The sequence below is a fragment of the Plutella xylostella genome, chromosome 20 (assembly GCF_932276165.1).
Source record: "Plutella xylostella chromosome 20, ilPluXylo3.1, whole genome shotgun sequence".
Taxonomy (NCBI): Eukaryota; Metazoa; Arthropoda; class Insecta; order Lepidoptera; family Plutellidae; genus Plutella; species Plutella xylostella.
In genome coordinates, this window is record NC_064000.1 from 5,248,614 (window position 1) to 5,273,351 (window position 24,738).

The 24,738-nt window shown below is 41.2% G+C and overlaps 2 protein-coding genes across 3 annotated transcripts; one reads left to right on the forward strand and one right to left on the reverse strand.

The window, feature by feature from the left end:
* Positions 1 to 42: 42 nt before the first annotated feature.
* LOC105384676 (ubiquitin carboxyl-terminal hydrolase 33) lies at positions 43 to 18,990 on the forward strand. 2 transcript variants are annotated; one of them, XM_048628160.1, is made up of 22 exons: positions 43 to 397; positions 1,232 to 1,351; positions 3,607 to 3,711; positions 4,005 to 4,143; positions 4,982 to 5,132; positions 6,046 to 6,133; positions 6,385 to 6,477; positions 6,967 to 7,066; positions 7,517 to 7,601; positions 8,743 to 8,864; positions 9,454 to 9,562; positions 10,330 to 10,444; positions 10,950 to 11,051; positions 11,910 to 11,936; positions 12,517 to 12,632; positions 13,162 to 13,340; positions 13,876 to 14,062; positions 14,697 to 14,810; positions 15,124 to 15,267; positions 16,133 to 16,259; positions 17,140 to 17,268; positions 17,612 to 18,990. In XM_048628160.1, the coding sequence occupies exons 1-22, from the start codon at positions 320 to 322 to the stop codon at positions 18,224 to 18,226; spliced, it is 3,045 nt and encodes a 1,014-aa protein (XP_048484117.1). In that variant the 5' UTR covers positions 43 to 319; the 3' UTR covers positions 18,227 to 18,990. The 2 variants fall into 2 exon arrangements, with proteins under 2 accessions (XP_048484117.1, XP_048484116.1); XM_048628159.1 differs by lacking the exon at positions 11,910 to 11,936 and having other exon boundaries at positions 10,950 to 11,078.
* On the reverse strand, positions 18,449 to 24,738 carry LOC119691644 (oocyte zinc finger protein XlCOF28). Its single transcript, XM_038109469.2, has one exon. It carries the CDS (start codon positions 24,373 to 24,375, stop codon positions 22,861 to 22,863), a length of 1,515 nt encoding a protein of 504 aa, XP_037965397.2. The 5' UTR covers positions 24,376 to 24,738; the 3' UTR covers positions 18,449 to 22,860.

A 24,738-nucleotide genomic window follows, 5' to 3' on the forward strand; every position in this document is an offset into this window, starting at 1 on the left:
TGTATACCTAATTTATATTTTGTTCCTGGCAATCGTTGACATAAAATTTATATTGTTTATGGTTGTTCACTGACTTTTCGCTCGTCACGAAAGGTTTTGTGTTAGAAAATTTCTGTAATTTAATTCAATTATTTGCCTTCCTGCGAAATGTTTCCCCCCAATTCCCATTCTCGATCGTTTCATTTATTTCCTGACAAAATTAGCTCTTCCCAGTTAGGTGCAATGTGACTATGCCCTTTATTTACAAGACTATGGTGAATCAGTAAACTTGAAATCTTATTTACGTATTAAAATTTATAGAAGAATCTTAGATTATACAATGGATAAAGGTGTTTCATGTGATCATTTGAACAAGCTTGCTGATGTTCTCGGAGCAGAGCTGTGGAAGTCGAAGGAGGTACGTTTTTAATGATAACCTAACCTAAATGTTGATGTCTGTCTTGCACTTAATTAATGTTTAAACCGTTTGTTATTGTGCAATGGCTAAGCCGGGTGGTATTACAGGCCGTGCTGGCGTGATGTTTGTTTCTTCATACCTTCATGCTGCGTGATTGCATAGTATACCTATTTGTTACCATATTTTTCTAAACTTTACTTTCTGACTACTAGTAAAAAAACTTTAGAAAGAATCTTCAAACTCGCCTAAAATTTAATAAATAACAGTATTAAAGTCTATAGTTAATGTGTATGTTATTGTTACACTGAAAAGTTTTAAAATAAAATCTTTTTATTATTAAGAAATTTTAAGGTCACTCTGATGGCTATTCTTGAGGCTGTGGGTTCCAATCCTGCCATATATCAATGAATTCACCTCTGACTACCCCTTCATTATTGTGTATGTATGTGTGTGACTTGACACAATACCTTTGTTTAATGTATTTTCTAAGGCACAACAACATCTTTTAAGGATCCATATAACCATCACAGTCTGCTGCCTTCTTCATGCAACCACCACTACCTAAAGGCATTGATCCAGTGGGCTGTATGAACCTGTCACATCACAGAAAGCCTAGCACAGGGCGCAAGAAGGCTTGGAGAGCAAGAGCAACGGATATCTTTTGTCATGTCTTGATGTCTTTTGCCTAGTGCTATGAAGGTCTAGCACTAGGCAAAAGACATCATACACAGCTAAATATATATCAAACTCTATGAATGGGTTGCCAAAACATGAGTTGTTTAATGCTTTTAAGTTCACCATAATTTGATGTCATCCTTGTTTCCTGTTGTGTAGGTGCTGGCATGTCTGGACTGCGGGTGTCCGGGCCCCAACCTGTGGATATGTTTGCAGCCGGACTGCCACCATGTGGGGTGCTCCGAGGTCAAGAACGACCACAGCACCATACATCAGAGGGTGAGTAGGATTTCAGAAAAAGAAAAAAAATTAGGAATTTAAAGACAAACTAAGGAAATATGTTTTTATGAAAGTAGAGTCAAAATCATTTTTTTTTTATAGACACAATACACATTAAAAACCCAAGCTTTGAGAACTAATGTTTGTGATAACAAATATCTGCCCTGCTAGGGATATCCCTTGATGCAACAACCTGAAATCCTCGGCGTCAAAGCATTCTAAGTCATTGACCCTGCACCATTTTGAAGTCATTTCGTGTAGATAATGCTTCTTGGGTGATGAAACACCCAATATATTTTGCATCATAAAACACAATAATAATACAACAATAACATTTTCTTTGTTGCTTATATTAATACCTATGCTTATGTTATTCTGTTTGTTAGCACCATAACAGAAATACCAAATAAAACTGTACCAAAAGGTGGCTTAATTGCTCAAAGATATCTCCACCAGAAAACCTTTGGATGAAAGAGAGAAAGTAATATATTATAGTAAAGTAAAAAAATATACAGAAAAGTGATGAGTATAATTGATCCCGCTTTATGTGCTTCTGGGTAAGATTTATATTTAGGTCCCACTATGACTCAAAGCAAAGGACAGATCTAAAGTGTGAAATACGCAAGTCAGTTTCTGACAAAAGCCATTATTCGCTCAATAAGGATGTGTGTTTATATTATTGCGTGATTAAGTTAGGTATTTACTTTGTGTATTCATGCCCGCTGAACTTTGTACCTTCACTGAGTGGACTGTAGCTTTGAGCTAAATATAGTGATTGCTTTCTTTCATTCCTACTAGCATGTCAAAGGATACTGGTAGTTGAGATAGCTGGCACATTGGGAGGATAATGCCCTGGTCAGAGTCAATAAAGGGTTTATGTTAATGAAATCCACTTGAACATGTATTTAATGACACTCATATGTTATTTGTTACTGACTTAGTTACTTTTGTATAATTAATTGGGACTCTTTATTTAATTATGCATTATGGTTTTAATTATGAAAGAGTTTAAATAATAAGTACGACCTCGCTATGCACTTTATTTTTCATAATTATGTCCATACTAGGCTGTTCCCGCGAACTTCACCTTAATAAGTTATCCCGTGGGAATTCCGCGATAAAAAGTAAGTACCCTATGTGGTAATTCAGGGTGTCAGCTAACTCCATACCAAATTTCGTTAAAATCGGTTCAGCCGTTTTGACATGAAGAAGTAACAAACATACACAATAACACATACTCAAAAACTTTCGCATTTATAATATTAGTATAGGATTTCCCATGATTAATATTCAATAGGTAAATTTTATTAAAGTAAAGTTACCTTCTACCTACATATTTAATGTATCCTTCGGTTTTTTAAATGTCAACACCATTTTTATGAACTGTGTAATGGAAGTCAATCATAATTTTATGACTGACGCTATAATACATAGTTTACGACCACGACAAAACTTGTAAACATAAACATGATGCTGGAATGGGGCTGATGCAATGGTGTCTTATATCAAAGAGTTAAGAAAATTCAGACACATTAAGTAGATAGTTTACTCAATAAGCAATGATAGTTTTAGATCCATAAAGCACACTAGAGTTCTTAACTCATGCCTATAAGTAAGTTAACGTAAGTTTACTTAGAAAAAAAAAATCTTCTCCCGTATTTAATTATTTCGATGTTTACATATAAATATAAGTAGGAATGGGGATTAACGTAAAATATGATAGTATAAACTGAAGCAAAACTTTGCAGTACTTATATGTATTAAAAGAGCCTCTCGTGATGTCAGCAACTGACGCTAATCTGACTGCCTAAAAAAACTAATATCTCGAAATTTCGCTGAAAAATACTAAACAATACGATACTACTTCAGTTTCCACGCATGATAAAATAGTCGTTGGGATGTAATTACTTTTTCCAGTATTGCGAAGATTAATAAATCGGCACCGTAGCGTAGTTTAGGCGGTAGTGAAGCTGTTTCCGAAGCTTGGGGACGCGGGTTCGAATCCCGCCCAGGGCAAACATTCGTCTTAGAGCACCTGTGTTTGCCTTCTGTCTGGTTGTCGTTTATCTATTTAATGTGTATCTGTGTAAATAAGGATAAGGCAAGGAAGAAGAAGAAGAAGAAGAAGTGTATCTGTGTAAATATATCAGCTGTCCGACACCCATAACACAGGTTCTGCCTAGCTTGGGGTCGGATGGCCGTGTGTGAGATGTCCTCGCATATTTATTAAAATTGATATTTTTCCGTTTTTCCAGAACTTTCCTTCCCACTGCGTGCACATGAACGTATCGACGGAGCGGGTGTGGTGCTACGCGTGCGAGCGAGAGGTGCATATACGCGCCGCGCTCTCTCACTCACGGGTCAGTATAGAACTTGTTGTCATATTATACTTATCGCACCGAAAGGATTGTCATAAATGTGCCGGCAATGTCGATGTGTGTATTTCTATACAAAGAACTGAATGCGATGCGTACGATGTCGAAAGGTGGACGCTTACGTTTAAAGGCGTTTTTCTGGAGAATTCCGACTAACTGTAGTCAGATACCTCCATTGTACTAGGTGTTTTCGAGTTTTGTGGTTGGCAACACATCCGTTTTTTTATTATTATGTCATCACATACCACCCCATATTAATCCATCACCTCCCCCAACAGTCAAGCCCCGAGGCGGCGGTGGGCGGGTCGAGCTCGCGGCTCGGGTTCGACCACACCGTGGCCATGAACGTGTCCATAGCTGATGATGATGACGAGGCTGAGGACACGGATTATGGGGAGGATGACGAGCGGCCGAGAGGTGAGAAACTTTCTGGAAAATTATTGGACATTCTTTTGCTCTTTTTCATGTAAGAAAGAAAGAAAGAAAATAAATTTATTTCACACACATACAAAAACAGCACAAAAATGTTAGTTGCTGGCGAGAAGACAGTAATTGCAATATTGGCAATGGTAGCCTCTGCTAGGTCCTCGAAAGCTCAGGTCGGTGACTAGAAATGGCGGTAGTCTGCGCATGGATAATTATGAAGGAATGATAAGGGGCCGTCCATTAATCACGTGAGGCTCAAAAGGGGGGGGAGGGGGTACTGAAAACCTCACGAAACATCACGAGGGGGGAGGAGGGGTTCTCGTTAGACATCACGTGTATTAATTTTTTGTCAAAAATTAGGTATTTCTGAACCGATATTTTGGACGGCGCAAAAATTTTAACGATTTGTAGTATGACCTATTTTTTTTCTAGTCAAAAATTGCCTTTACATATACTTCAAAAAAAATACACGTGATCCAGAGGGGGGAGGGGGGGTTGGTCCCAAACCTCACCAAATATCACCAGGGGGGAGGGGGGGGGTGAAAAAATGAGAAAAACTACCTCACGTGATTAATGGACGGCCCCTAAGAGAGCAGTGAGCAATAGCGACCGAGTGGCTTTTAACGAGCACTTACCCTCATTATCACAACCCATCACGTACCCACTGCTTGGGCACGGGTCTCCTTCCAATTAAGGAAGGCGTTTTTAGGCCTAGTCCACCACGCTGACCCAGGGTTGCCAATTCGTCAACTTTTCCCAAACAAATTACAAAACCAATATAAATTAAACTACAGACAAGTATTATATTTCTATCCCTTTCCCTCCCCAGGGCTGGTGGGTCTCCAGAACATGGGCAACACGTGCTACATGAACGCGGCGCTACAAGCGCTCGGGCACCTGCCGCCGCTCGCCGGGTACTTCCTGCACTGCGCGCCCGCCGTGGCTTTGTTAGCTGGGGACAAGAAACCTGGGCTTAGTCGGTGAGTGGAAAGAAAGAAACAACAACAAAATACAGAAAATATTACAATCCAGAACAAACAAAGGTTGCTGTCCAGCGTTTCAAAACGTGTGTAGTGTAGCCTTTGTTTGAGATGGTTGCAAGGTGTGTTGTTAGCGAGGGTTGAGATCCCAGGTATGCTATTTACTTGAAAAGGCAATGTGTCTATGGTGGAGGCATGTGTTTCCAGTATTTTTAAGCTGCATATTTGAAACAGCCTTGATATGCTGCTGTGTTGTGCGGTAAACCGTACGCTTGAAAGGCAAATACCATCGTAAGCATCTCAAGCGAATGGCAAGTAATAATAAAACATGGCGACACGTGGTACATGAGCTCGGGCTCCTGCCGCCGCTCGCCGGGTACTTCCTGAACTGCGCGCCCGCTGTCGCCTTGTTAGCTGGAGATAAGAAACCGGGGCTTAGTCGGTAACTCTAGATTTTGTTTGTGATGGTTGTAAGGTTTGTTATTGTGTTGATTTAGCGAAGGATAGTGGCCCTGCTGCCGGAGACAAGAAGCCGGAGCTTAGTCGGTATGTGTAGCCATTCCCCCTTATTCATAGAAAAGAAGTAGAACATTTTAGCTATTGAACTGTATAAAAGTTATAGTCGTTCTATAACTTTTCTATGAATAAGAGGGCTGCTAGTTTGTTATGGTTATAAGGTTTGTTGTTTATTGTGTTGTTTTAGCGAGGAATAGGAAAAGCAGGCTAATTGGTATACTATTTGCTTGAAAAGGCAATGTTTATGTGGGGAATGCATGTGTATTTTTAGACCGCATTGAAGCTGCATTGATATGCTGCTGTGGTGTGGAACTCTGGTGCACAAGTTATGTTAATATTACTTGATAATTGGAGTCGTAAATTGTACTATGTTTAAATCAAAAATATTTTGTTTCAGAGCATACCAAAAATTAATAAAAGAAATGTGGAGTAGAAAAACTAGAGGCTACGTAGTACCCAGCGGAATTTTATACGGAATTAGAAATGTGAGTATTCTATTCTCTCTAAATCTAAATTTACATTAATTTATATTTATATATGGTTATATCCTTGTTCGTATGGTTATATCGGCGTCTGCAAAGTACGCATTACAGCATACACATTGCTCTTGACTGTAATCCCCGAGTCAGTGGTGATTCGCAAGCGCCTGCTTGTCGCTGTACATTTGTACTCAAATGAAAGTTTTCCTTTTTATAATTATAAAGTCTATCCCCCCGCTAATAAAGCCTCTGCGCAGGTGCACGGCATGTTCCGCGGCTACCAGCAGCACGACACGCAGGAGTTCCTGCGCTGCTTCCTGGACCAGCTGCACGAGGAGCTCAAGGAGCCGGTGAGGATCATGTTGTAGTTTGAGATCCTGTATGCAACAATACATCTGCTCACGACTGTCATCCCCGAAGGTGTAGTCAGAGCAGAGGTCACTGGCAAGCTAGCTACCCACTTTTCGCTGTTCATGTACTCATGTTAGAGTATAAATAGCTTTATTGATGTATCATCCTGCTACTCTTTTATCTGTGATTACCTGGATCCCCTCGAATGGAACCTTTGTGCATAATCTCGTAAGGTCTAAACAAATAATGCCTAAGCTTGATCATTTGCCCACCATGCTGACCCACTACGGATTGTCATCAACCCGCAACCTTGAAGATGTCGTCTGACCATCTGGCTGGTGCTCTATGCCTGTTTCTTTTAAACCATTCCGTCACCGCGTTCTTACCTAAACTCGCTTACGATGAATTTCTTACAGGATAATTTGAATAACCTTGGAGCCGAGTCAACCACTTGTGGATTATTTACTGTTATATCGACGATGTTTCAGGTATACGACGACGCGTCACAAGACAAACTGAACACAGAAGATGGAGACCACACAGTAACCAAGAACGTACACATGAGGAGAAGAGCCGCTTCGTCCGGAGGTAAATATTCATTAATATACGGAATGGGTCAAAACCGCGTCTCGCTGTTGGTCTATTCCGCTCGACCGCTATTGGTCTATTTCGGAAGAATCATCCTACTTTGTCCTTTGATAGAGTAACAAAAGTAGTCTAAGAACTAAATGTGACAAAACCGCGCGACACCATTCGACTATTTCGGAAAGCACCTCCTATTTTGTAACTATGGATGGATGGCTATTTGATAGTCTTTTACGGGTAAATAGTTCGATTTTTTTTATAAAATTTAGTTTAGGAAGCCTAGTTTCACATAATTATATACCACTTTTTATGACGCAATTCACACGGTAAAACCGGCGAAACGGATTTTACGCGATACATCATCTTCTTCCTTCATAAATGCAACATGTGTATCAATTTTTTCTTCATTTATGACACGATGTGTTATATAAACTAAAGTGTTAATTATTCCAGCGAGCGATGCGCCTCTATTCGCGCGCATGCGGCGGAAGTCCCCCGCGCCCTCCAGCTACAGCGAACGGACCGACGGGTATTTTAGGTGAGTGATAATGACTATATCCCATTCCACAGGAAAAGACAGACAGAACCCTTTTACATTCGAATAAGGGTAGTTTTTGTTGTATCAGATGTCTTTCCCCGTGGAATGGGATATAATGTCATAATTAGTAAATAAGTAAAATAAGGAATAGATGGGAAAGGCCGAGGACTGAGTAGCGCGATTCTTGCAAAAAGGCTGTGTCAAATAGTAGGCGACTTTGCGGTAATTTTGGGAATGAATAAAATGAAATTAATTATTGTTGGCTGATAAATGAAATGACAAAGTAACGTTTGAGCCGATAGGAGACATCTGTATACAATACAGGTCGATAAGAGGAAATTTATTGAATATAGTTTTACGGTCTTATTCATAAAAAAACCTTAAAGTAGGTTTACTGAGCTCAATAGTTACGGAACACATTAAGCCTATTTGAGGTTTCGTAAAAATCTCTATTCATAATAGTTCCGTAGACCTTCAATAACTAAAGTGATGCTAATAGATTTCACAGACCAAACATTTTGACATTTACCCTATTAAGTTGCCGGTCCGACGAAACCATAAACAAAAATAGCGAAAACTTTCATTCATTTATCAATCTCTATTATCTATGTTAGCCACGGCGCGGCACTTAAAAAAGTTTACGTTGGCTTAAAGGCGCAGTTGGCCAAGCCAAAACCCACAAAAAAAAAATTAAATTTTTACGTTACCATGGCAACTTATTTTCAGCAAATATTAACTCACAACAAATGTCAAATCGTCAATAAACCAGAACAGCTGTTGACCGGCCGCCATGTTTTTGTACAAGAGGAGGTTTACGGAAGGTGTCTAGTAGGGTCCAGCCAACTTTAGCATATCAAGGTTTTACGAATCAGTTGGAGAGTTCTTTAGCGCTATTGATCGTTTATGAATAAAGTTTTTTTGACATTTGCTTATAGCAGGCCTATAGGTCTCCCGTAACTTTTTATGAATAAGACCGTTATAATTTAGGATAAGCTTTTATTTTTTGATTACATCTTTTCAATCTATGTCACAGTCTACTTAGTCTGTGGTTTATTGTATTTACTTACGAGTAATTTTAATCCACGAGGTAGTTAAAGTAGACTCATAGTTCTAAAGCTGATGTGATTTGATCTATCCCCAGGGTCCACTCTACCTCGGAGAGCGGCGCGGTCCCGCGCGCGGCGACGCGGCACCGGCGCTCCGCCAGCTTCGCGGGCACTCAGCAGGCTTCATACTATACACATGTGGCTAATGGGGAGAAAGGTATAGGCGACTAAAGAGATAGTCTTAAGAGATATTTAGTCCTAAGGCACGCAGCAGACCAACTAGGTACACTACACTACACATACGTACGTGACTAATGGGGAAAAAGGTATTCAGAATAACCCCCTTTCGGCTCGCTAAATACTTTTTTTCAACATCCTGTAGTGTTTGTCACTGACACGCTGAGAATAAGTAGATTCCGCTTTATTGTAAGCAAACTAGCGAAAGGATTAGCCAGTCAGATAAGTTGAATGTGTTGCTGAATCGCTCCTGACTGTATGTTTGCTAGCAAATATTCAGATTAAAATATATTTTATAGCGCGTTTGCTGTATTAATAATGTTTATGTTCAGACATTTTGGTCCATAGCGTCCATTTCATAGAGTATTAGTAATAATTTATCTTACTCTAGTATTAGTAAAGTAAAGAAATAACCATAATACTATACAGAGCTGATATTCTATGCATAGTATTATGGTTATTTCTTTACTTTACGAACACTACAATAAGATAAATGATTAATTATTGATAAGCGCTGCGCCTAATGTACTTATTACTTTGTCTATAACCTATGTTTTTGCCCCCCACAGAGCACAGTCGGGTCGACATCGGCTCGGAGTCCTCTCTCTCGTGCTCGTCCGACGCTGAAGAGAGATACGAGACCTGCTCCAGCGCCAGCGACTCGCAGCTGCCGCCCACGTCAGTATATTAGTAACTAGTTGTTCCCGCGAGCTTCGCTTCGCCTTAAAAAGTTTTCCCGTGAATTCCTTGATAAAAAGTAGCCTATGTTCTTTCTCAGGGTCTAGACCATATGTATACCAAATTTCATTCAAATCCGTTCTGTAGTTTTGGCGTGAAAGAGTAACAGACAGACAGACACAGTTACTTTCGCATTTATAATATTAGTTAGGATGGTTGTTATTAGCTTGCACTTACTCCATGCTCGACGGGTTTTCTAGCTTCCCGTATGGTGTCATACTCGCGTTGTGGCGCCGTCGCCATCACGTGGCTGTCCTGCACTCGAATATTCGACACACAGCGGCCGCTACACGGGTTCGTTATTGACGTCGATATACTCGTTAAATGCGCGTCGCACTAATAACAGCGCCGTATTTATGGCTAATCGCGTTATAGTGACGTTTATTTGCGTCGATAACGAGCCGGCGTAGTGGCAGCTGGACTATTCACGAGTTTAATTACTAAAATATCTTCCATCCATGGTTGTATTTGGTGATGATGCTAAACCGGTAGCCTTTTTCGCTTTGTTAATTTTTTTGTTTTGGTTGCAAATAAAGAGTATAGTAATTATTAAAACCTTTTACGATCCGTTTCTCTCTAACACATAACAAACTATTAACAATTTTAAATGCAGCACAGTAAAAGATCTGCCAGTGGACTTTTTAATGTTTACGATAAGCTTACACACGGATTTTTTCTGACATACGCTGGCAACTGGCATGTTTCAGTAAAGAGCTGCCGGGCTGCGGCGGCGACGGCGGCGGCGCGCGCTACCGCAGCGTCGTGTCCGACGTGTTCGACGGGAAACTGCTGTCGTCCGTGCAGTGTCTTATATGTAATCGGGTGAGTTGAACATACTTAGTATTAGGTAGTTCTGTCTCATTATGTGATTGTGTGAGTTGAACATAGCTCTTGTACAGTTTTACAGGGATCATAGAATAGGCTAAGGCTGAGATGCACAAATGAATGTAATGTATTTCATCAATGTGTACGCAGACATATATTTAATGCCGACATTAGCTTAAAAAAGTCCTGCAACTCGACATTAGTGTGTTATTAGGACACCAATATGTTTTAAATTTGAGTATGGGCGCAGCACTCTGGGCAATCCGCGACTGCCGCTTATCTGAGTGGCCAATCCTTTTTCCATGGTGAAAAATTGTAGTCTTTCTCTTATGTTTGTCACCGCTGCGATAAAAAGAAGATTTGAGTTTTAAAAGCCCCTGAAAAAACTTGGAAATCACCATTTAGACACCTAAATTAATAGTGTTTATGATTCAATCCAATAGACCGTATTACCAATAAGTATATGCAGATGCACCATTAATAAACCCCACATTCATTCCAGGTATCAACTCGAGTGGAGACGTTCCAAGACCTGTCGCTGCCGATCCCGTCGCGCGAGCACCTGTCCGTGCTGCGGGCGCAGCAACACGCGCTCGCCACGCAGATGACCGCTCCTGAACACGACTCATGGGTAAATGATTCATTCACTCAGTCGGTCATTCATTCACTCAGTTAGTCACAAAGATGACGGCACCCGAGCACGACTCATGGGTAATGATAATGATTCATTCAGTCAATCATTCATTCACTCAGTTAGTGCTGAGGGCGCAGCAACACGCGCTCGCCACGCAGATGACCGCTCCTGAACACGACTCATGGGTAAATGATTCATACACTCAGTCGGTCATTCATTCACTCAGTTAGTCACAAAGATGACGGCACCCGAGCACGACTCATGGGTAATGATAATGATTCATTCAGTCAATCATTCATTCACTCAGTTAGTGCTGAGGGCGCAGCAACACGCGCTCGCCACGCAGATGACCGCTCCTGAACACGACTCATGGGTAAATGATTCATTCACTCAGTCGGTCATTCATTCACTCAGTTAGTCACAAAGATGACGGCACCCGAGCACGACTCATGGGTAATGATAATGATTCATTCAGTCAATCATTCATTCACTCAGTTAGTGCTGAGGGCGCAGCAACACGCGCTCGCCACGCAGATGACCGCTCCTGTACACGACTCATGGGTAAATGATTCATTCACTCAGTCGGTCATTCATTCACTCAGTTAGTCACAAAGATGACGGCACCCGAGCACGACTCATGGGTAATGATAATGATTCATTCAGTCAATCATTCATTCACTCAGTTAGTGCTGAGGGCGCAGCAACACGCGCTCGCCACGCAGATGACCGCGCCTGAACACGACTCATGGGTAATGATTCATTCATTCTCTCGGTCATTCATTCACTCAGTTAGTGCTGAGGGCGCAGCAGCACGCTCTCGCCACGCAGATGACCGCGCCCGAGCACGACTCCTGGGTAATGATTCATTCACTCGGTCATTAATTCACTCACTCGTTCATTCATTCACTCAGTGTTGCAAGCGAAACAACACGTGCTCGCCACGCAGATGACCGCGCCCGAGCACGACTCATGGGTAAATAATCAATCCCACTGATAATCCTTTTAAAACCCTACGTTTGAATTTTTTGCGTCATGATTTGACAGTATTTAAAAATATTCCACACTAAAATATCTTTAGCCTTTGGCTGTGTCACCCGCTATATCATACATTGTAGAAACATCCATACCCCGTTGAGGTCACCAATACGGACGAGCGAAGATCGTTATTGTTCCACTGCAATTGCTATTTACCCCGTTTTGTGATACATCTTCGCAAGTTCTATACATAACAGGAAGGCCTTCCTTTATCACCTCCTAAAAGGATCAGGTCTACTTACAAATAACCCTGTATATGAAATCGAAAGCTTACGCGTATCAAGTATAGATGTCGCAACAACATGATACTACTGTATTTATTACAGTTCTCACGCATGACTTGGAAGCTTCTTGGAGTATACATGTCGCAACCACCTAATACTATTGTGTATTATTGCAGCTATGGTGGGTGCTGGGCTGGCTGCGCTCGTGGTTCTACGGGCCGGTGGTGTCGCTGCAGGACTGTCTCGCCGCCTTCTTCAGCGCTGACGAGCTTAAAGGGGATAATATGTATAGGTATGTGAGGGTTTTCTACTGTTATGTTATAGTTTAACGCTTTAAAGTAGGACTTCACGGCCATCAAAATAAGTAAGTGGCTTAGATAGTGTAGAATAGGGCTTCACAGCCACCAAAATAAGTGCCTTAGATAGTGTCAAATTTTACTGGTATAGGCCTAGAGGCCAGTGATAATGAATGTTAAAACTGAGGAGTAGAATAGTGTTGAGGTTAGTTTGTGGTGTATCTTTGGAGAGGTCTATGCCCAGCAGTTAACGCTCAATGTGACCTACAACACTCTGTTCTCGGCCTTCCTCGTCCAACCACTACCGGCTACATGTATAAGGTGTTAGCGCATCTTAGGAAACAACGTTTAATCGATAATTAAAATGGAATTTGACACATTTGAAAGCGCTACATTTCTGCTACACCCACTCACAAAGCTTTTCTGGTAACTTATGTCGCTTACTTTAGTCCTCTTACATATCACTTAACTTCTGACTCCAGTGCCTACCTTTACCCCCGAATTAACCCTCCCCTCCCCCCACAGTTGTTCCCGCTGCAGCAAACTCCGCAACGGCGTCAAGATCTCGCGCCTCGTCCGGCTGCCCGAGGTCGTCTGTATCCACCTGAAGAGGTTCCGTCACGAATTGGCGTACAGCTCTAAACTAGCCGCCGCGGTCACTTTCCCGACGACATCGCTAGATCTGGCGCCTTATAGACATCCACGTATGTATATTACGACTTTGGTAATTTACGTACAAAAAAGTTTATGCTTTCTTCCGTCATCTGTATAAAGTTTCATGATAGTTTCCGCTAGAGGCGCTACTTTGTATGCGAGAAAATGTAAACTTTGTAGTTTCGTGGTTTTCTGCAAACTATCAAACCTCTATTAGGCCTACAGGAGTGTCCGACGCTACACATAAAATGGCAGAATGATACGAATTCGGATATGAATAGGATTCATATTACCTTTGGCCTTTTTATCTATTGTTTTCTTTTAAAAACCATCATTTTGATAAAAGTCTAAACAAATACGACCAAGCCGTACCCCTTTAAACAAATATCTCCGGGCTAGGGATCGAACCTGATAACTAATAACGTCTTCCGGTCGTCAATACATTAAGTATATTAAACAGAGCAGAGATCGCTTTTTGTGATAAGACCGCCTTTTGTACCTTGTAAATTTTATAATTTTTTGTGTAAGTACAAATAAATGTATTCTTTCTTTGTAAACATTAAAATTCCCATCTCCCATTTTCAGAGTGCACGTCCAAGATAACCCGCTATTCCCTAGCCGCAGTGATCTGCCACTCGGGAACAGCCGGCGGCGGCCACTACACCTGCGCTGCGCTAAATGACAACCAGTGGTACAGCTTCGACGACGCGAGTGTGTCGCGAGTGACTCACGCGCAACTCGCCGCTCATGAGGCTTATGTGCTGTTTTATAGGTGAGGGGCGTCCCACGATTCACAGACACCAGTGGTATATAGGTGCTCGTAAAAGGCTACTAATCTTGATGTGACAAAGCGCAGAGATTCATTGATGCAACGCCTGCGGTTTGAGAAACAAGATGAAAATGGCGACCGTTGTAAGTCTGTAGGAAGGAGTATATACCTACGAAGCTATGATTTGAGTGATTTCCAGCGATTATATGAGTCCGTCTGCTATATCTGCGTGGTATATAATTAAGTTTGACGACAGCATATATTATCATTGACATCAACACATGACATCGTCGACGATCGAGCGGTCTGAAGGGCGTCTTATGCTACCTAAGGGCGCCTTCAAATTAGTCGCTAATTGTCGCGCGGCTGCAGCGCTGCTGCAGCGCTGCAGCCGCGCTGCTGTCAAAATCCATATAAATTTTGTAATTTAAAAGATGCGCGACTGCAGCGCCGCAGCAGCGCTGCAGTCGCGCGTTAATAATTTATATGGAATTTAGACAGCAGCGCGACTGTAGCGCTGCAGCAGCGCTGCAGCCGCGCGACACTTAGCGACTAATTTGAAGGCGCCCTAACTGTCACCCGTACCTTTGTCTGGCTCTTTCAGCTGAAACATTGAACATTTAACTTCTGTTCACAGAAAGTTGAATCCTGAAATGGAGGCGATAAGGCGAAAAGTGGCGGAAATAATAGAATCAACACCCGTCGATCCCAACGAAGTTAGATATTACATTTCCAAACAGTGGATTGTCAAGTAAGTTTCATTTATATTTTCTAGCAGAAAATATATCCTTGATAGATGATAATATAATAATTCCTTAAAATTCTATGACCACAATCTAAGTGAAATTTTAACGCCGTTGCAATAAATAACCTTAAATTGCTATAGCAATGCCATAGTTTGACAGTATAGCCTCAGAAAGTGACAGCTGCGGGCAACTGGGTTTTAATACAAATCTACATGACACATCACACAGTGCGTCGCCTGTCAGTATACCCAAACCCTTAGCCTCTGATGCCAAGTAACCTTCATTCCAAACCCTAATCCTCAACCTCTCACCCGCCAGATTCAACACCTGGGCGGAACCGGGCCCCATAGACAACAGCGACTTCGTGTGCCCCCACGGCGCCGTGCGGCCCGAGCGGGCCCGCCGCGTGGACGCACTGGCCGCCCAGCTCGCCGCGCCCGCCTGGCGCCTGTTGTACCGCACGTGAGTCACCCGCGTCTCACTCACACTGGAGTAGACTGTAGTGTAGCGTGGACGCACTGGCCGCCCAGCTCGCCGCGCCCGCCTGGCGCCTGTTGTACCGCACGTGAGTCACCCGCGTCTCACTCACACTGGAGTAGACTGTAGTGTAGCGTGGACGCACTCGCCGCCCAGTTCACTCACACTGTACTAGAACATTTTTTTCATCTTAATTACCAATTACCATTCATTTAATCACATCGTATATCGCCGAAGACCTAGTACATAACTAACTCCTACCTTAATTATTTTGAGGCTAGACACATTAGCAATATGGCGGGCTTATAAATGTTTATCAGATAAAACAACCCACCCTAATACACTATATTATACCTTGTCCATCTTACTAATAGTGTTTTGACGTTTGCTTACGTTTGGTAAGTACATAGTAGTAGGTTTTCCTTTGCTTCTTCTTCTTCAGGTGCCATGTACTATCGTAGGTCGGCTATCATTATGGCCTCTTGGGCCCGGGAAGCCGCAGCTCGGAATAGCTCTATATGGTGGACATATTGAACCATTCGGCGAGGTTCTGTAGCCAGTGGGTTCTTCTATATGCGCGATCTAGGATATCTTAGAGATTTGCTTCGCTTCCATACATTTGCGGTGTGTTGCGTTCCGAGCGCCATCTGTTGGTTGTGGGGCGAGGTGTCCGCCACAGCATATTTGTCATTGCGCATTATATTGCCTATGTATTGCAGCTTCCTTTTCTTAATTGTGTAGCTTAATTTTCGTAATTTTCCTTTGCAGTCACCAAAAATGTATGGGATTTCGAATGTCAAAAAAGCATTAGTAAGATGGACAATCAACCTTTTTATTTTACCGTCCCCAGTTTCGGCGGCGGCCCCGCGTGTACGCGCATAGTGGAGTGCGGGCACTGCGCGCGCGCGGCGGAGCGGCTGCGGGCGCGGCGGGGGGGAGAGCTCGCCGCCTTCTACGATCTACATGCTATATTCCAGGTATATATACACACACACACACAAACAGACACATAAATAGTCCACTGTAGGACATAGACCTTCTACTACATCAAGTGTCTCTACTGGAGGTTGGCGGTCAGCTCTAGATACTCCTCTGTTTTCTTCGCCAAGCGGATCCATCGGCTGTTCTAGTCTGGAAAATAGTACAATAAAAGACATGGGCTGCCTTCAGGGTTATGGCTATACATATTTACGCTTGGCAGGCTGGATGGAGATATTACAAAGTATGTAACACACAAGACCGTAGAAGGTCAAAAAGATATGACTTCAACTGCCAGTTTCAATAAATATCTACCGATGACTGGTAGTTTTTCATACGATTTTGGCAGGTTGTAACTGTTAATAATTTGTAAAAATTTAATTGAGAGTAATTTGTAAAAATTGACGTTCATCAGAAAATTTTATATTTGTACGATGAATAAAAAATTTTTGACTTTGACTTTGACTTTGACTTTAATGTGTCAAAATAGTATGAAAATAACTACCAATTATCGGTAAGTACAGTTATTGAAACCTTATTGAAGGGTTATTGGCCCAAAACTATTCGGCCCATCTGGTCAGCCTCCAGGTTTAGCGTTGTAATGTTGTCCTTGTATTTTTTATTACAGTACAGGTTTTACTATCTTTCCGACATCTGCGTACATCTTCTTTCGAAAGTTTCGTCCTAGTTTCCGGTAGAGGCGACACTTTGTATGTGACAATACATACCTTTACCTACCTTTTTAAATTATAAAACCCTAAACTTTTATGCTTTTTTCAGCTAATCCCTTACCCCTTATTCGTGTCTTCTCAGTCTACCTTACCATATAAACTACCTACCGCAGCGTCCTCCTAACCCACTATAACTATTGCGTTTCAGGAGCAAGAGCGCCCGCGCTCCGTGTACGCGATCAGCATGCACTGGTTCCGGCAGTGGCAGGCCTTCGTGAGGAGCAAGACGCGCGAGCCGCCGCCGCCCGTCGATAACAACGGGATTGTCACTAAACAGGTCAGTGGGGTGGCGTGGGACGCCCTCTAGTGGGCTGGATAGGGTTGGTGGTGGGGGTCGCTTTGGAGGATTAATGGCGGGTAATGAATTGATAAAACATATGTACCTAATAATGTCCTCCTAGCCGAATTTTGACCATGGCGGCCAATCTCATTGAGATCAGCCATCTGAGCGGGAGTAGATAGTATAGTACCTATGTATCCGTGCAGTACAGAGGAGCGCTCTCCGTTCCATCACTCTCATTACGCAATAGAATACTTACTATTGAATATTGTTTTTTTGTGTTACTATGTAGCATAAAATAAATAGACCAACACCAAAAACCGTTTAATACAATTTCCAGGAGACCGACGGCGTGACAACCTTCGTCCTGAAACAAGGCTCCGACCACGCGCAGCTCAGCGAAGAACTGTGGAGGTTCTTCACAGAGATCTACGGAGGCGGGCCCGAGGTGCGCCTATCAGGGCCGTCGCCCGCCCCGGCCGACCCCGCCCCCGCGCCCCGCCCACAGGCCCACCGACCAATCAGGAAGCAGTCCGAGTCGGACAAAGAGGAATACTGCGCGAAGTCCACTTCAGAGACAAATATAAATGATATGGCGCAAAAGAACAAATCACTGCAGAATATTTTCAATAGACGCGGCAGAAAACAAACGGAGTCGGATGATGATGTAAGTTACAGACAAGTGCAGTATAAGAGGCATGAACCTAATGGCAACTATCAGGATTCTGATGAGGAGATGGATGTGAGTGTGAGCCCTCAGCAGAATCATACTAATACTATTAGAATGGAGAATGGCGTCGACAGCTCCGATCATGATGCCAATGATAATCCTGTCCATCATAACAAAAAGGCCAATTCTAACGACGTGGAACTGCCAAACTTAGACAGCATATCGCTAAAAGCCAAGCCGAAGTCCGGCAAATATCGAAGGTCCAAACGGCGGACGGTTAAATGATTCCTTGTAGCTTTCCAATTCGTTCATAGGTTGCGACAAGCGAGCCGGCTGGCTAAACCTGAACATTCCTGAATTCTGGTGACTGGTGTTTGTGCATTTATAGGCCGAAACATTGACGGCCTCTTTAGAACCGTGTCTAGGATAGTGGCCTCCTTTGTAAAAATTAAAGTGATATACTCTATGGTTCAATTACGGACGATCCGAAATTAAATTCTCGGTGGCTATTTATCAGTTTTCTTTGTTCCAAATCTTAACTGTACAATAGTTCTGAAAAGTTAATTTTGGTGACCGATCGGCCAAATGGGATGGTGTTAGTATTTTTAGTACAATTTAATTTTAGTTCAAACTCTGGTCTAGGCAATTTTGATAATCATAATCACCAAATTGTATATTAAAAATGAATATCTGTAAATTTTATGATAGTGTTATTACTACATAGCCGATGGTTTGCGCTGAGTAAGCTGATATGATAAGAACTTATGTTTACAATAATAACGATTTAACTGTGACATTTTATTGAAGTTTTTAGTATTTTTTGTTTAAATGTTGAGTTCTATTTCGACTGAGGTTTAAGCGGCGCAGACTATCACTGTATAAACGTTTTTCGTTGTGTTATTATTATATATTATTATGAAAATGTGCATTTTTCCTCATTTATGTTACTTACCGTGGGGTAGGCGTTTCTGTTATCAATTACTGATTCTAAGTCTATGTGTTATTTGTTATTCAATCGATTGGATCAGCAATAAAGTTAATATATTTCATGCGGTTTCTTTTGATTTAATTAGTACTAAGAAATTACAGAAGTATGTCACGTTAATAAACAAAAAGTTCTTACGTACTCTACGTAGGTAGGTATGTATACTACGTAGCAACCGCCTCCATATTTTTTACAAAAATTAAACAATATTTCTTGTTCAAAATATTTATTACAATGAAGACCAATTATTATTACATCATGTTGTTATAAACCAGGTACAATCGTTTGTAATTTAAATACTTCTTTCCAAGCGTTACTCCATTCCAATGATAAAGGTTTTTATTTATACAAATAAATATATAGACCTGTAATATTTTTGATATAAGTCGAAAAGTAGTATTTCAACATTACACATACAGCTTTTTAAATGCCAAATGGGCATTAATACAATAAAATACCCTAAAATTAAACTTGGTAGTTATGTAACATGAAATTCCTTTCAATTATTATGTTTCATTTTTTTTATATAAAATGCCATACTAATGGTAAAGCGTAACAAAAATAGATCATTCTATTAAACATTATAAAATTCTAAAAATATTTCTCCTTATAGGTATAATTCGAATTCTACTTTTTTAAGGCCCCGTTTTTATGTACCATTTTACGTATATTGTTTCTCTGCAACTATCAATACTCCCCCATTATTGAAACACATAAAAAAAACTACAACAATAATAATACAAAAGTATTTGGTATTACCAATTATTTGCAATAATACAAATTTATAGAGTCAAACTCATAATTTGTCAATCATTAAAAACTGGGTAATAATTAAAGAGTTAACAATCATAATTATGCAATCAATTAGAAATATATAAACACGTGTATAGCTATATAATTATGTATAATATTTTTAAAAGGACACTTAGTGCCATAATGAAGCCATTAGGTACATTCTATCGTTTTACCGTCCTCTAACCGACGCGTACCACTAAATAAATATAATGGATGAATTTAAGCATCAAACATACATTGGTTGGAAGTCTTTGATATTATTATTATTTACAAACAGTTATATTCTAAAAACTTTACAAAAATACATTGCATTACACATCGTTGTATATTACACCTTGACTGACCAACTATTAAAAGGTAGATCAGGTTATGTTAAGATAAAAAATATGGATTATGTTTTCTCAATAGATATTCTGTACTGTAGCACCGTTAACCATATAAAAACCGACTTAACTAGGTACTCCAAATACCTAAATCGAATCTGCGCTTAAAAAGTGTTTGAGTAATATCTGAAATATCACAGTTATTAGTAAATATTGTTTCTTAATGAGAACAATTTTATTTGATATTGGATGTTTACAGAAATATTGAAAACCTATTACATCCCAATATATGACAAATATATGTACTTAAAGTTTTTCTTGGATATTATTTCTTGTATACATATAAGTATTAAATACCTGTTCTTATAAATATTCCGATATTGCAGCACACAATTTTAATCGTTAATATTATGTTTAACACAACAAGTAACTACTAAACTATGTAAACCACCCACAAGTGGTGCGATGTGTTTCAAAAATATAAAAAGAACACCATAGATACAGTTCTCACTAACCTAAATATAGTTATTAACATTTCTAAACATATTATATGAGGTAGATGTTTTTTTACATTCCTATTAACCTAAAAAGATTAGAAATATTTACATGTTCATTTGCTTTAAGCTTTTCAATCTTCTTAAATTCTACTTCCATGTATTTCAGACGACGTTTTTTTTTCGTAATATTAATTTTATTTTATCAAATAAAACTTAGAACTTAGAAATAAACGGAGTGCTTTAGTGGCAGGAATGAGATTTGAAAATTTGATGCCTTTTCGACAGTAGAACCCATTTTGTAATACAGAAATCTGATACATCCCTACACTCCCCAATATATTTAATTGCATGTTTCTATTTTCCCTACATATAGGTATATTTATTTCAAAATAATTCTGGCAATGTGTGAAATTATACCTTATTGTTTTTAAAGAAATGCCTCCATCTTAATATCTTAATTAATGAAGTTTTTAATATAAGATTTGAATGAAGATGAAATGTTTAAAAACTGGATAAGTAAATTGTACCCATTGAAATTACTTATCCAGTTTAAATGTAGGGTGAACCAAATTTTTTATAAGTATCTAATGAGCAAACATTTTATTTTACATTTAGCGGTACCGATACAGCCCGGCTGGTGCAATATAATATACTTATGTCGACTGACAAAATTGCAAAGATTTTGGCACCCAACGTGGTACACATTTCTATATTGTATTATCATTATACAGTGTTCGTTCTGATATTTTACGAAGTTAGGGGATTATCGTTTGTGGCATAGAGTTTTCAAACTTGCCGACAGAAGAGGGTGGATCTTTACGACTATGTGCATATTCTAGCCGGCAAAAATTACAATGTGATCTAAATTAAGGTAGGTAAGGTTCATTATTTGCTCATTAGACGATTTTCTTATTTATTTTTCTTAAATCTAAGGAAGCAGCATGCTTCTGAGGTATTATGTTTAACTAAAATAGAATGGTGGATAATCGGGGGCTTTCCATGTCACGAAAGTTTGCTACTTACGGTATCGTTGTTAACACAGTCTATCTTCACATTGATCGACACTCCTCACTCGATATCTCGAAATGGTAAGGCACAACGATGTATCGAGAAAACTAGATGTATCGCCAATCTCTATAGCTTAGTTAGACCGCACGAAAGGAGCGAACTTTTGGCCCATGAATAGCGTAACTGGGTACCAATGTAGGCAGGTAGTTTTAAAATCAAGCCAGTAAGTTTTTTACGGATTTTAGTGTCGACTCATTTTTTTTGTTATTCTAACACTTGCCTACTTGTTCGTGTTATTGTTATGAACATTGACATATAAGTATTTTGAACATAGCACGAGTTAAACTTTTACGATTCGCTGATTTCGATACTCATTTAAAACCTAACCTAAGACATACCTAAACTTATAAATAATGTTGTATCCATTTAGCTTAAACAGATCTTATGTTTTGCCTAATCAGAATTATCGAATAGAAAATTTTCCTCAATTGGTATAGCATCGAAGTAGCATGCATCTCCGGAACATATTGTAATGGCATGCTACTTCAGAAGGAAATACATTCATATAATTCTGATATAACTGATCGATAAAGTGGTGGGGGAGATGCAATAGATATTAATAGACTATATGACGCTTCTAAAGCATATTAGAATAGATTAATGGCAGTGAAAATTTTGTCCCATCAACTATAAAATCTCCTATTTATTTAATCAATGCTTCATCATAGGAAACTATTGCATCTTTAAATCGAGTCTTAACAATAAATAATTCCGAAAACGCTCGAATCGTAATTTGTAACTCATCATCATATCAATCATTCTCATTTTAATGCAAATCAAATGCGATTCTTGAATTATTTATTGTAATAACTTCAAATCCCGTTACTTTCAATAGGATAGTCACAGCGTGTGTTAAACGTTTTCTTCACATACAAGTAACTACTGTACCATATTCGTATTGATTTTGATCAATATTAAAAACGACTAGGCCCTTACAGAAAGTAACAAGATATTCGTCTAATCAAACTACTCTAACAGGTATCCATCAGCTTATAGAGTTGGTCCCAATTGCACTCCATAAACGCAAACGCTATAAATAAACAATATACAATTCCGAAAGCACATACACGACTAGATCATATATTCATGTAGAATTCGGAAATATTTTGGTATACACCTCAAAGTACAAAATACAACATTTGGCAAAATTTCAAAATCGTCTCAACGACTTTGAGAGATTTAAGAGTCCTCTTTGTATTACTATATTTTACAAAACCCTTACTTGATGAGGTAGCATATGTTGAGATGGGTCTAGTGCGGCGGGGGCGGCGGCGGCGGCGGCTTGGGGCTCTGCGCCGTGTGGAAGGCCTGCGTGAACGCCGGCAGCCGCTGCGGCGCGCGCCCCTCCCGCCCCTCGCCCCGCGCCTCCTCCGCCCCGTACTCCCCCTCCAGCAGATCGCGCAGGATCTGGCTCGACAGCCCCGACGGGCCCTCCCCGGGATCCAGCAGTAGCCCGGGATCCAATATGTGACTCTCTAGGGACTCCACCAGCGGTGCTGCTGTCATAAACGGCAAGTCACTCGCAGCCGGCGGGTACTGAGGTATATACACTACTGGGAAATCCACACGCAATAACTCACAGGCTGGTGATGCTGGCTCTTCAATCTTTATCTCTATGGAGTCCTCCAGTTTAACTTCTAAAGGTTCATCTTTGATGTCATGCTCTTCTGGCATCTCTACTATGATTTCAGATGAAGGAACTCTAGTGCGACCCGCTTCTGATTCTTCACCTTGACCTGGCTTCCACATCTCAAAAGATGATTCAATAGAAAAGGGATCAGGAAAGGTTTCTTCAGGGGTTGGGTCAGGAAGTGCAGGCTCGCTAGATGTTCCAACTGCTGCTGATCTCCATGACTCCTCAGGGTGTGCATTTTTAACATGCCTTACTAAATGATCTTTGCGCCCAAATTTTTGAGGGCAATAAGGGCATAAAAAATCTCTTCTCCCCGTGTGTACAACAAGGTGCCGCCGCACATCCTTGGCTGTGAAGAACCGTCTCTGGCAGAAATCACATGTGAACTTCTTATCCATTTCATTCTTAACTGTTCTACTACCAGTGTGGACTTTGAGGTGATAAACTATCTCTTGGCGGGTACTAAATGTATCATCACATATTTCACACTGCAAGTTGCCTTCCTCTGCAGAGTGCAGGGCGGCGTGCTTGCGGTAGCTGAGCAGAGACGTGTACGACTTCCTGCAGTCTGGTCGGTCGCAAGAGAATAGCTTTTTGACTGGATTGTGTACTCGTACATGGTTTGTGAGATGATCTTTCCTATTGAATGTCTTCCCACAGACTGTGCAAGCAAAGGCGCGGGCTTCACTATGGATTAGGCTATGTCGGACAAGTTTGAATTTGGAGTTGAATTTCTTTTCGCATAGATCGCAAGAGAAAGGGAGCTCACCGGTGTGTGCGAGGACATGCTGGCTGAGCTTGCCGGGGCTGGAGAAGCGCTTGTCGCAGGTGGTGCAGGCGTGACGCTTGTTGCGGTCGCGGCGGGCGCGGCGCGGGGCGGGCGCGGGGGCGGGGGCGGCGCGCGGGGGCAGTGTGGGCACGCGCCGCGCCGCCTTCACCGTGCGGAAGCACTGCTTGATGCCGCTGGGCCCCGGCGCGCCCACCGCCACGTACTGCAGCTTGCTGGGCAGCTGGCTCGCGGGCGGCGCTATGAACGTCTTCGGCGCGGCGGGCGCCTGCTGCCCGCTGGGCTCCTCCGCGGCCGCAGCGCCGCCCTCCTCCACTTCGCTAGGGTTGGCTGGCGGGCTGGACATCTCGCGCTCATTTTTGACGCGCGTTCACTAGATCGCTGCTCGGCAATCACGCGTCGTGCTCGTATCAGCTCCGCGGTGGCGTTCTCTTGACCCGATGGCAGAAAACATTTCTGTCACATTGACGGTCTGGAAGCCCTTTTTCGTATTCGTGTCACATGGTTCTCGAGGAATTTCAGGAGATTGTTGGCACTTCACGCCGTTCAGTTGCTTGATCTTGACGAACTGCGTTGTGAATTATGAGGAAACACTTTCAAATCAATGAAAAATAAGGAAAAAAGGACGTTTTTCAAGGAAATACGTAGCTCATTGACATCGAAACGTCAAAATAATGAAGCCATGTCAAAAAAAGTCCGCCGAATCGTC